This window comes from Leucoraja erinacea, chromosome 13, assembly GCF_028641065.1.
Source record: "Leucoraja erinacea ecotype New England chromosome 13, Leri_hhj_1, whole genome shotgun sequence".
Lineage (NCBI taxonomy): Eukaryota > Metazoa > Chordata > Chondrichthyes > Rajiformes > Rajidae > Leucoraja > Leucoraja erinaceus.
Genome location: NC_073389.1, coordinates 30239515 through 30252651, shown reverse-complemented (window position 1 = coordinate 30252651; position 13137 = coordinate 30239515). Strand labels below are relative to the sequence as shown.

Genomic DNA, 13137 nt, shown 5'->3' with positions numbered 1-13137 from the left:
TTCCTGTTTGCCAGCCAGTTCTCTATCCACATCAATACTGAACCACCAATACCGTGTGCTTTAAGTTGGAATGCTAAGACCAAAGATGACATGTGGGAGTCGTTTAAAAGGCAGCTGATCAATGTGCAGGATCAGCACGTTCCAGTAAAGAGGGTTAAGGATGGCAAGGGAATCACGGATAACGAAGGAGATTGTAAACTTGGTCAGGAGGAAATAGTAAGTGTATGTCACGTGTAAGTACACAAGAATATAAACAACTGCACACAATATTCCAAATGTAGTCTAACCAGTTGCTTATAAAGACTCAGCATTCCAACCCAGTTTTTCAGCCGATATGTTTGGACAACTATTGTTGTACTGTTGGGAGTTGCTATTTGGCAAGATTCTCAGCTTCAACCATTCCAGACCCTCCTACTCCACATCTATAATGAACAAGTCTCCTCAAACGCCCCATGGTGCTGCTGCCAACACCCCTACAGTCCAAATTTTTGATCCCAAAAAGTGACCCAACCCTGAACTGAATAGAATAGAATAGTTTCTTTATTGTCATTGTAACATGAACCATGTACAACGCTAATGCAAGCCTATTCCTCCAATGTGAGCCAGGTCCAGGCACCTCAACGCACTCCACGACAGCCAACCACCCCTCACCGCCACCGTACCTTTGATATTGCTGCCATCATTGATCCTTGACCAATTATCAATCCAATCCAAACCTCTCTCTATTCCTCATTACAATCCAGTCCAGAAAATTCAATTTTCCACCTCCAGTCATTGCTCATCTCCTTCCTGCCCAACACAGCCACCACACTGACCTTTCCAAACTGCCAGATATAACTCCGTTGAACCTGGCCCTACTCCCAAGCAGTACATTTTCAATCCCAAAAACATTCCACCCAAGCAATTGAGGTTTGTAAATCACAACCCTGGCAGAATCATTCTTTAGCATCCTGCTACAGCATCAACACAGCATACTTTTTGATGTGCTCTGGTATTTTCAGACATGCGTTAATAGTATCGATTGGAGTGGGACTAGAGGAGGGCGGGGGAGAGAGAGCATATTTTTCTACATAGAGAAAGGAAACAGGCCATTTGGCCCAACTTGTCCAAGTCGACCTAGTCCCACCTGCCCATGTTTGGCCCATGTCCCTCCAAACCTTTCCCATCCACGTACCTGTCCAAATGTCTATTAAATGTTAAATGCTTCAACTACCTTCTCTGGAACTCATTCCCTATACCCACCACAGTCTGTGACAAAGATGCCCTACAGGTTCTATTAAATCTTTCCCCTCTCACCTTAAACCCACATCCTGTGGTTCTTGATTCCCTTGTTCTGGGTAAAAGACATTATCTATTCCTCCTCATGATTTTATACACCTCTATAAGATCACTCCTGAGTCTCCTGCTCTCCCAAAAATAAAGTATCCTAGCTTGCGCAACCTCTGCCTATAGCTCAGGCTCTCGAGTCCAGGCAACATCCTTGTAAATCCTCTCTGCACTCTTTCCAGCTAAACGACATCCTTCCTATAGCAAGGTGACCAAAAGTGAACACAATACTCCAAATGCGGTCTCACCAACATCTTGCACAACTGTGACATAACATTCCAACTTCTATACTCAATATAGTGCGTCAAGTCTGTGTCTATACTCAATACCCTGACAGATGGAGACCAATGCACTAAAAGCCTTCTTGACCACCCTATCCACCTGTTCCGCCACTTTCAGGGAACAATGTACCTGTCCACCCAGCTGATCAAGATCCTGTTGTCATCTTCACAATCTACGACACTACCCACTTTAGTATCATCTGCAAACTTACTAATTGTGCCTTGTACATTTTCCTTTAAATCATCAATATAAATCACAAACAACAATGGACCCAGCACCAATCCCTGAGGAACACCACTCGTCACCGGCACCCAGTCTGGAAAACAACATTCCACCATCACCCTCTACTTCCTTCCATGAAGCCAATTCTCTATCCAGTCGGTTAGCTCTCCCCAAAACTAACCTTCCAGAACAGCCTATCACGCAGAACCTTATCAAAGGCCTTGTTGAAGTCCATATAACCCATGTCCATATGTCTACAGTTTTGACCTTGTCAACCTTTTTGATTACTTAAAAAAACCCTCAGATTTGTAAGACATGATCTTCCACGTACTAAACCAAGCTGACCATCCCTCATCAGCCCATTAGTCCAATCGAAACACATCTTATATATAAATGGTAGACACAAAATGCTGGAATAACTCAGCAGGACAGGCAGCATCTCTGGAGAGAAAGATCTCGACCTGAAAAGTCACCCATTCCTTCTCTCCAGAGATGTTGCCTGTCCCACCAAGTTACTCCAGCATTTTGTGCCTATCTTCAATCTACATTCATGTTCAGAACCATCCTGTGCCTATATAATGCCATCGATAACTTAAAGTCATTGTATTTAATCGATCTACAAGTCCTGACACTCACCATCAGTCATTAACAGCTTGGGTTCTCCTGTGAAGGAAAAATACAAATAAGGTTTAAGTCATGGAACAGGGATTGCACCAAGTCCCTGATCTGCGAATGTAGCAAAACAATTGCTGTAGTATTAATAATTCTTTTTGATAGAAAGAGATAGAAAGAACAATTTTATATATATATATATAAATGGTGACAATATATTTTAGCAAAGTGAGATTTAGGAACATTCAAATGAATCACAGGAATGGAAGCAAGTAGGAAGGAGAAAGAAACTGTTTCATTTGCAAGACACTGGAACAGAAAAGTAAGGATATGTTAAACACAAAAAGTATTAGTACAGTTTCAGCCTTGCCAAGTATATACCGTATTTCCTGGCAATGATTACGTACCTGTGTCGAAGACACACCCCCATTTTGAATTGCTAAATTTTGAAAAAAGGCTGGCGGGCCATAGAATTTCTCAAACTCAAAAAAATAAAAATAAAGAAAGTAACAATTTAATTTGCCCAAGGCTTCCAAATCTCCTCCATTCTGAATGACTGAATGGGGGGGGGGGGTGTAGGGTGGCAGAAGGTGGAGAGATGGTGGGAAAAACAAGAGCACACAGGGACAAGTTGATTCAGTTGTGATCTTATTGAATGACAATACTAGTTCAAGGGACCAATTGGGGGGGGGGGGGGGGGGGGGGGGGGGGTATAGGGGGGGGGGGGGGGGGCAGCGTTCCTTATACAGCGTGTGGGGGGAGTCTGGCTCGGGCCAGCACGGGCAGGAGCATTGAGAAGGAGAGGGTCGGAGATCATGCCAGCAACCCACTCACCGCTGCAGTGGCGATCGGGGCGCGGAGCCACCGCACTGTGACCGGGGAGGGAGGTAGCTCGGGTAACTGCAAGCGGCCGCCAACTCAGCGCTTTCTGCCGGCCCGCTCACCTCTGGCAGTACTCTCCGTCTGAACACCTCTCTCCTGCTGCTCGCCGACCTCGCTCATGTCAGCTGCTTCCCGCTAATCCTTAAATTACAACTGCCGCAGGGAGCAGGACATGGCCTCACTTGCTGCGCTGGGTGACACTGCATGGCATTCACTGCCCGGTCCGTGTTTTGCAATGTAGACCGGACAATGAAGGGACCAGGTCAAGAGCAAAGATCATAGAGCGGAGCAGCGGGCGATGAATAACAGGACAGTGGGCGGTGGAGCTTACTCCTGTGTCAGTGCAAGTAACCTCAATTGGTCCCTTGATCGCCCTCACCGGCCACAGTACACAGCGGTTTTTACAATTTTTAAACCTTCATAATTTTTGTACTACTTCACCGATCGAAACAAAACTTATTGCACTTGCAGCGTAGGAGAATGGTGAGTAAGGTGGCGAAAAAGCGTAACGTTATCGGGTACAATTTCGGACTCCACTGGATAAAACTCTACAGGAATATGTAAAAAATGTACCGCAAGGGCATCGTTTTTTCGAGCAGATGTGATTATATACACACACACACACCCACACACATCCACGATCAGAGTTTAATCGTTATGAGGATAGATGCTGTTATTCCCCCGTGATTGCTCATGATGCAAGATATAGCTCTTGGACAATCAAAATGAAGTCAGGTTGGTCATTTGCATAGCAGTGACCAAAAATGCTGATATCTTTCACTTTAAGTTATAAGGCAATATTTATGATAGATTTAAGTCAACAAGTTCTGTACCTTCAGTGAGTTCCGGGCAACATCCCTCCAAATGTAAACATGAAGTTAATGGATTACGTGGCTTGAAAAGAATGGAAGAAATATTCCGAAGCAGCCGATACCTTTAAAAACAAAAAAATATTTGAGTTTCAACCTCTCACTCCTCCTTTAAGATATTTCTTAAGAGCATCACTTGTCACTGTTTTTTTACTTCAGTGTTAGGTTTTACACGTTGTATTTCTGTAAAGCTCCTTGAAAAGTACGGTAGTAGACATATCTACAAAAAGTACAATTCCCCTTCTAGTCTTCAAAGATCAACAATTATTTAAAAAACCATGATAGTAAACCCTCATTTTAACGGCCCTCGGATTTCGGTTACAACGGACTGACCTACCGATGGCCGCCCGCTCCACCCCTGGCTCACACCACCTCCCCGGCCACTCACAGTGCTGGCTGCCCAAGCTGTCCCCGTCTGCCACTGCCTCACCAGCTACTTGCAGCGCTGCCCCAGCACTCACCACCTCCCCGGCCGATTACAATGTTGGCTGTCCATGCCGTCCCCATCTCGCACCACCTCCCCGTCCACTTGCAGTGCCGGCTGTCCATGTCCACTACTTGCAGTACCGGTTGCCACCACACCACCCACCGGTTCACACCACCTTCCACTGGCTGGACTTACTGCCTCCGCCGCCTGCCCACACTGTTTCCTCAGCTGCTTCCAGGCCACACATACCAGCACTTTTTGTGTCCTTTTACTAGCAACTGCACTTGTTTGTTTCTACTATTTATACAATGATAATAGCGTACTCGGTTATAGCAAACAATCGGCAATAACATACACCACTACTCCCCAACCGGTGTCCGTTATAACGAGGGTTTTTCTGCATTTCTGTATTAGTTTTTACAATCTTGGGAAATCCCAGATTAGTATACAATCAGCCAAGTACTTCTGAAGTACAGTTTCAGTTGGAAGAAATATGGCAGAAATGTGCTCACATCAAGCATCTACACACTGCAATGAGATGAATGACCAAGTCAGACATCCTTTTAAAAATACATTCATGATAAATATTGACCAGCTCACATTTTTGGTGAGCTGTGTAACATAATACATTCATCCAGGCTAAATAATGACATTACTCTCTTGCCTGGTGCCGTGTAGATCGTTGAAAACTTTGGGAAGTACTATTTTATCTACTGTTACTACTAATGAAAGAGTAGAGGTCCTGTAGAAACAGTTATTTATTGTAGTGATGTGCAAAGAAAATGCATGTGTATCCTTGCGCATACAATACAAATGGGCAGCAGTGGCACAGCGATAGAGTTGCTGTCTTAAAGCACCAGAGACCCAGGTTCGATCCTGACTATGGGGGAAGTCTGTAAGGGGTTTGTACTTTCTCCTTGTGACCGCGTGGATTTTCTCCAGGTGATCTGGTTTCCTCCCACATTCCAAAAGACGTGCAGGTTTGTAGATTAATTGGCTTTTGTAAATTGCCCCCAGTATGTAGGATGCAAAACTGGGGTAACATAGAGTACTGGTGATTGTTGGTCGGCGCGGACTGTTTCCACGCTGTATCTCCAAAACTAAAAAATAGGCCCTTCGGCCGCTTGATGCTATGCTATCCATCCATTTATTCAAACTTCCTACATTCCCATCATATCCTGGCAGATTCTACCACTTGCCTGTATACTAGGGATCAATTACTGCGGGAATGTCTTTAGGATGTGGAAGGAAACCAAAGAACCTTTTAACATCATCGTAATAGTGACCGGCCTGTGGGAACCCCTTGCTAATTACAACTAGCAACAATAATTCTGTGCTTCCCTTCTTTATTTCTGACAAACAGTTCATATTTCTCTGCAGGCAATTGTTAAAGCGTGTTTATACTGCCTTGTCTTAGAAATTAAATTAGCGATCGACACTTCTAAACATCTTCCCACGAGCTTGAACCTGTGAAGCCACTTGTCCGCAACTGACGATTTCATTGCACAGTCAAGCGCTCGGAAATGGGCCCTTTGGCCCAAATCTTCTATACCTAGATGCCTCATTCAAGTTCATCCAATTTGACCGCATTTGGCCCATATCCCTCTAAATTCTGTAAATGTCCAAATGTCTTTTAAATATTGTTATAATACATGCATCAACTACTTCCTCTGGCAGTTTGTTCCATATACCCCCCACCCTCTGAAAATATCACCTCTTAGTTTCCTAGTAAATCGTTCCCCTCTCACATTCATATTTCTTGATGCCCCTACCCTAGGAAATAAGCTCCGTGTATTTAACCTGTCTATCCCCTCTCATCATTTTATACATCTCTACAAAGTCATCCCTCAGCTTCTTGCACGTCAAAGAATAGTCCTAGCCTGCCCATCCTCACCTTATAGCTCAGCCCATCAATTCCAAATCGTAAATTTTCTCTGCACACTTTCTACCTGAATGGCATTTTTTTTTTTACAGCTGGATGGCCAATGGATGAATTGTATCTAAAATTGGCTGGATTCTAGGAGGCATAGGCGAACAGTGGATTAGTGTTTTTCTGACTGGAAGTCTGTACCATAAGGATCAGTGCTGAGACCTATACCTTTGGATGAAAGTGTTGGAGGTATGATTAATAACTTTATTAATGACACAAAAATTAGTGGAGTAATAGATAGCAAAGACGGTTGTTTAAAGTTACATTGAAAAATTGAGCTGAGAATTCTCAGATGGAATTTAATTCCGACTAATGAGAGGTGTGAGGCAATGTATTTTGAGAGGTCAAATTCTGGAAGTATGTATGTATGTATGTATGTATGTATGTATGTATGTAGTAAATGGCAGTGACCTTAGGAGGCAATGACCGTGTGGCATGCATCCATAGCTCTCTAAAAGTGGTAACACATTTGGATAGGATAGAAAAGATGACATTGGGTTTGCCTGCCTTCATAGACCAATGCACTCAGTATTAGAGTTGAGACGTGGACCTTGTAGGTATACAAAATGTTGGTTAGACCGCATCTCAGTATTGTGTTACAGTTCTAGTCAACACACTGTAGGAAAGATGTGGTAGCAATAAAGAGAGTGAAACAAAGATTCAACAGATTGTTGTGTGGAATGGAAAGGTGTATTTATACACTTTCAGTACTTTTTCTTTCCTCCCTCCTTTTCATCTCACTGTAGTTACACCACTTCCGGACAGATCAGTTACGATTAACAATCCTTCATCACCCTCTCAAACAGCATCGACAGCATGTATATCAGCTTAACAACCTTGATCTCCACCCTATTGCAGACATTCTTTCATTTTCTCCACCACACCCAATTCTCTGCAAATCAAAACACTGTAATTTTCCATTTCTGATGAAGAACTAGAAATCTGAAAAGTTAAATCTCACCAGTCGCCAACTGACCAAAGTAGCTTAAACATGTTGTGTTTTTAAACTGAAACTTCCAGCGATTGCAGTTCTTTGCTGGCCTAACCTGCACAGAACCAAGGAGATCACTAAATCCATGTACCAACTCTTCTGAATATGGGTCCTGACCCGAATGTCACCTGTCCATTCCCTCTACAGATGCTGAATGATATGCTGAATACACAAGACAAGATGGAAAAGCTTGTAGCAGAGTTAGATGTTGGCAGATATGATTTTGTGAGCATCACTGAATCGTGGCTGAAAGAAAGGCAAAAGAGAAGGCCAATAACATGGCAAAGATAAGTGGAAAGCAGGGGGATTGGAGAGCTTTTAAAAACCAACAGAAGACAACTAAAAAAGCAATAAGGAGAAAAAAGATGAAATATAAAAGTAAGCTAGCCACCAATATAAAAGGGGATATAAAAAATTGCAGATATACAAGGAGTAAAAAGAGGCAAGAGTGGACATTGGCCAGTGGACAGCTGGAAAATGATTCTGAAGAAATAGTAATGGAGAACCAATAAATGTCAGATGAACTTAATAGGTTTTTTATGTCAATCTGCACAGTGGAAGACACCAGCAATGTGTCAGAAATTCAAGAGCGTCGGGGGGTAGAAGTGAATGCAGTCACTATATGAAGGCTCTGGGATGCACTCACTGGGAGTTTCGAAGTATGAGGGGAGATCTCATTGAAACCTACCAGATAATGAAAGGCCTAGACAGCGGATGTGGAAATAATGTTTCCAGTAATAGGAGAGATGAAAATAAGCATGCAGGTACAGCAGGCAGTTAAGAAAGCGAATGGCATGTTGGCCTTTATAACAAGAGGAATCGAATATAGGAGCAAAGAGGTCCTTCTGCAGTTATCGGATGCTCTTTGTGGATTACAGCTCAGCTTTCAATACTATCATTCCGGACATTCTCATCGACAAACTGGTCACTCTCGGCCTCCCCACTCTCACATGTGCCTGGATAAAGGACTTCCTCACCAACCGGCCCCAGACTGTGAGACTCTGCCCCTACCTCTCCTCCACTTGCATGTTGAGTACCGGCTCCCCACAGGGCTGTGTGCTAAGCTCCCTCCAATACTGTCTCTACACCCACGACTGTAGTCCGGCCCACAACAACAACCGCATCGTCAAGTTCGCTGACGACACTACAGTAGTCGGACTCGTCTCAAGGGGAGACGAGGCAGCCTACAGAGAGGAAGCCCTGAAGTTGACAGCCTGGTGCTCAGAAAACAACCTGGCTCTGAACACCAAGAAAACAAAAGAGCTCATTGTCGACTTCAGGAGGCACAGCACCGACTTAGCCCCCCTATACATCAACGGCGAGTGTGTGGAGAGGGTCTACACCTTCCGGTTTCTCGGCATCCTCATCTCCGCTGACATCTCCTGGACAGACAACATCACAGCGGTTATCAAGAAAACTCAGCAGCGGCTGCACTTCCTGAGGGTCCTCAGGAAGCACAACCTGGACTCCAACCTGCTGCTGACCTTCTACCGCTCGTCCATCGAGAGCCTGCTGACATACTGCATTACAGCATGGTATGGCAGCTGCACCATGGCAGACAGGGAGAGGCTTCAGAGGGTAGTTAGGGCAGCACAGAAGATCATTGGCTGCCCTCTCCCCTCTCTGATGGACATGTACACCTCCCGCTGCCTCAGCAGGGCGAAGAACATCATCAAGGACAGCTCCCATCCTGCATTTGGCCTGTTCGACCTGCTGCCCTCAGGGAGGCGCTATAGGTGCATCAGAACAAGGACAAACAGACTCAAGAACAGTTGCTTTCCAAAAGCCATAACCTCCCTGAACTCACACATGTATTGATTTCACAGCCAAACCCCCGGACTTCTATCTATCCACCTACTGTAATTTGTACTGTAACTGTATATAGGAATCCTATTTATTCATTCTATTCATCCATTGTCTTTTTATAGATATATATATAGCGCCGCAGAACTGTGCACCTTATCCCCCCCCCTTTGTTTTGTTTTTCTTTTTGATTAATTACATGTCTGCACTGAGTAGGAGCTGCTTTTAATCTCATTGTACACGTGTATAGTAACAATAAAAGGGCATTCATTCATTATACAGAGCTCTAGTGAGACCACGCCTGGAGTATTGTGTGCAGTTTTGGTCCCCTAATTTGAGGAAGGACATTCTTGCTATTGAGGGAGTGTAGCGTAGGTTTACAAGGTTAATTCCCAGGATAACAGGACTGTCATATGCTGAGAGAATGGAGCAGCTGGGCTTGTACACTCTGGAGTTTAGAAGGATGAGAGGGTATCTCATTGAAACATATAAGATTGTTAAGGGTTTGGGCACACTAGAGGCAGGAAACATGCTCCCGATGTTGGGGGAGTGGTGAGTCTGTGGAATTATCTGCCTCAGAGGGCAGTGGAGGCATGTTCTCTGGATGTTTTCAAGAGAGAGCTAGATGGTGCTCTTAAAAATAGCGGAGTCAAGGGTTATGGGGAGAAGGCAGGAACAGAGTACTGATTGTGGATGATAAGCCATGATCACATTGAATGGTGGTGCTGGCTCAAAGCGCCGAATGGCCTACTCCTGCACCTATTGTCTGTTGAGAGTCTAGGGCCAGTGGTCACAGCTTCAGAATAAAAGATCATACATTCAAAATAGAGATGAGGAGGAATTTCTTCAGCCAGTGGGTGGTGAATCTGTGGAATTCATTGCAACAGACAGCAGTGGAGACCAAGACATTGGGTATTTGTGAGGCAGAGATTGATAGGTCTTGATTAGGTTACATGGAGGAAGAAGACAATAGAATATGGGTTGAAAGAGAGAATAGATCAGCCATGCTTGAATGGCAAAGTAGACTTGATGGGCTTAATGTCCCAATCCTGTTCCCATGTCTTATAGTCTTCCTACAGTATTTATGTTTTGCCCACAATGGACAAACAGCCAAACAGCAGCTACCTGGCATGATGAAAGGTGTTCTGTCCATCATCTCACCTGAAGGCCCCGCTCCCCATCCTTCTCCTTATGTCTTTCTTCCTTCCCCTCACATCTTCCCTCCCCACCTCTCATGTCCTTCTCTACCTCACCTTATCTCTCCCTTTCCCCAGCCTATACCTTCTCTCATCCCCACTTCCTTCCATTCAACTACTCCCCCACTCTTCTCCCTTACTTCATCCTCTACCTCGTCCCTAAATCGCCTCCCTTCCTTCATCCCAAAACACCATTCCTTCTCTCATCTGCTCCCTTCCTCACCCCCTCCCTACTTCCTTTCTTTACCACCTACTTCCCCACTCCCCTCCCCTTCCTCATCCCCCCAAAACCCTCCCTTCTCTCATCTGCTCCCCCTCCCCTTCCTTTACCACCACCTTCTCCCTTCTCTATTCCCACATAATGACCAGCACGTCTTCACATCCCACCAAACCTTAACCCAATCCCAGAGCCCCCACCCTGGTGCGCAGCTCAGATTTGGGATTGCTGGCTGCGTCCCCATTCACAGTGCGGCGACTTCGCCTCTATCCACTCACCTGGGTCTCAGGTACATGGTGGCGGTGTCTGTGGCAGCCACTCAGATACTTCCCAGTGTCCACAACAACGCTGAGAGAGACTACTCCCCACTTTAACCAGCGCCGGCCCCTTCCCGCCGGCGTCACCGCATGGCCGGATATGGGCGTAGCTTCTACCAAACATCATAGAGCAGAGATCTATAATCTTTGGCTTCTACTCAACCCCGGTCCGGGAGCTGCGGTTGCTGCGGAGTGGGGAGGTGACAGGAGCCTCTACGATCTTTGGTGACAGCTGCAGATCGGACTCGCACTTTCCTTCTGCGCAAAATTCATATTTCCTGCTAGTTTGAGCGGCCATGTGTATCACTTTAATGTGTATAATCTAACAGCGCTGGCTGCATTTATATAGAGATCTGAGCAAAACACAAACTGCTGGAGGATCTCTCCACGTCAGGCAGCATCTCTGGAGCGAATAGCCTGTCCCGCGGAGTTACTCCAGCATTTTGTGTCCATCTTCGGGGTAAACCATCATCTGCAGTTCCTTCCTACAGAAAATAAAAGATTAATTGACTGAATTTCATGTGTATAATTTATACCTCCATGGAATCTGTCGACGAAATTTCTATTCTCTCACTTATTTAATGTAATCTTAAATACCATGTTTCATTTCTGAAAGAGAAAACAACCAGCAGACACAAGGAACTACAGGAACAACCAGGACACACAAAGAACTGCAAAATACTACCCCCCCCCCCCCCCCCCCCTCTTTTCCCCCTCTCTTTCCTGTGCCCTACTTGGATGCACACCCATTTCTCCCACTAAAATGCTCCCATTTCTACTTTCCCCTTCCCACCTATATCCCTTTCTCCGGATTCATATTTCATGCCTCTTCTCTCTTTAAGGGCCTGTCACACTATGGCGACCTAATTTACGAGTTTAGAAGAGTTTGCGCTCACCACAAACTCACAGCATGGTCGACACGTGGTCCTAGGAGGTCACTGTAACTCTCCTTCATGTTCGAGAGAAGTCCCCGCATACTCGCGGCCTCAGTTTGGTGAAGGAACATTTTTCAGCATGATGAAAATTTTTCTGCAAGTAAAAATTGGTCGCACAATCCTACCACAATCCATGTTAAGAAGGGACCTGACCCAAAACATTACCTATTCATGTCCTCCAGAGATGCTGTATCCATCACTTTGCATGTATCCATCACTTTGCATCCAGGCATGTATCCATCACTGTGTGTGTTTTTTTGTAAACCAGCACCTGAAATTCCTTGTATTCCTTAATTCAAAGGCAGGTGCCAGAGAATGTTTTTTTTAAAGGATCAATTTTTGAAGGAGTTTACGGTAAGAATCTCCTAAGAAGAGTCTGGGCAGCAATTCAATTCAATTTCAATTCAAAGCACTTTATTCGTCCCCGAGGGGCAATTTAAAAAGGCGCATTACAGTAGCTTTTTAAAAAGGGACACAATCAACAAACATAAGCAGCACGCATACTGCACAATCAACCAGCACACGCATTTCACAGACACACTGCACAATCACACAACACACACCGCACATCAACATTCAACACATAGCAATAGTTTTAAAGTGCTTCCTAAGTGCTTCAATTAAAAAGTGCATATAGAAGGTTATTTCATTTCATATGTTCATGAGTCAGTGATCAGCATTAAAAAGCTGGACAGCCCTGGGGATGAAGGTTGCCTTCCTCCTCTGTGTCCGGCAACCCGGACAGCGGAGTCTGCGTCCTGAGGGGAGCCACTCAAACTCAGGAAACAGGATGTGAGAGGGGTCCTGAAGAATCCTGCGTGTTAACTTTACAGACTATTGGTCGCATAGGGCAGTGAGAGTTCGGACGGGCTGCTCAATGATTATTGAGCAGACCTTGACCACATTCAACAAGCGGTTTCTGTTTTGCAGGGTGATGGAGTGGAACCAGCTGGTGAAAGAGAAGGTTATTACATTTTCAATGAATGCGTAGTAGAATGTAATGAGAATGTCTTTGTTAATCCCAAATGACTTCAGCTTCCTGAGTAGGTACTGTCTCTGATGGCACTTTTTAAGGATTTCCTCTATGTTAGAGGAAAACCTTAGCAGGTTGTCGAAGGCTGTTCCCAG

At 44.9% G+C, this 13137-nt stretch overlaps 1 protein-coding gene across 2 annotated transcripts in view; it reads right to left on the bottom strand.

Moving 5' to 3' along the window:
- Nucleotides 1–11186, bottom strand: part of LOC129702793 (acyl-coenzyme A thioesterase 9, mitochondrial-like) — a 41056-nt gene extending 29870 nt beyond the window's left edge. For both annotated transcript variants that reach the window (XR_008724440.1, XM_055644774.1), the window contains exons 1-3: nt 11036–11186; nt 4158–4258; nt 2467–2493 (exon numbers count right to left, since the gene is read on the bottom strand). Coding sequence is in view for 1 of the 2 variants with exons in the window: in XM_055644774.1 (XP_055500749.1) it covers nt 2467–2493; nt 4158–4258; nt 11036–11052 (145 nt within the window). In the remaining variant the exon portion in view is untranslated. The remainder of the gene's footprint in view (nt 1–2466; nt 2494–4157; nt 4259–11035) is intronic.
- Nucleotides 11187–13137: the final 1951 nt, after the last annotated feature.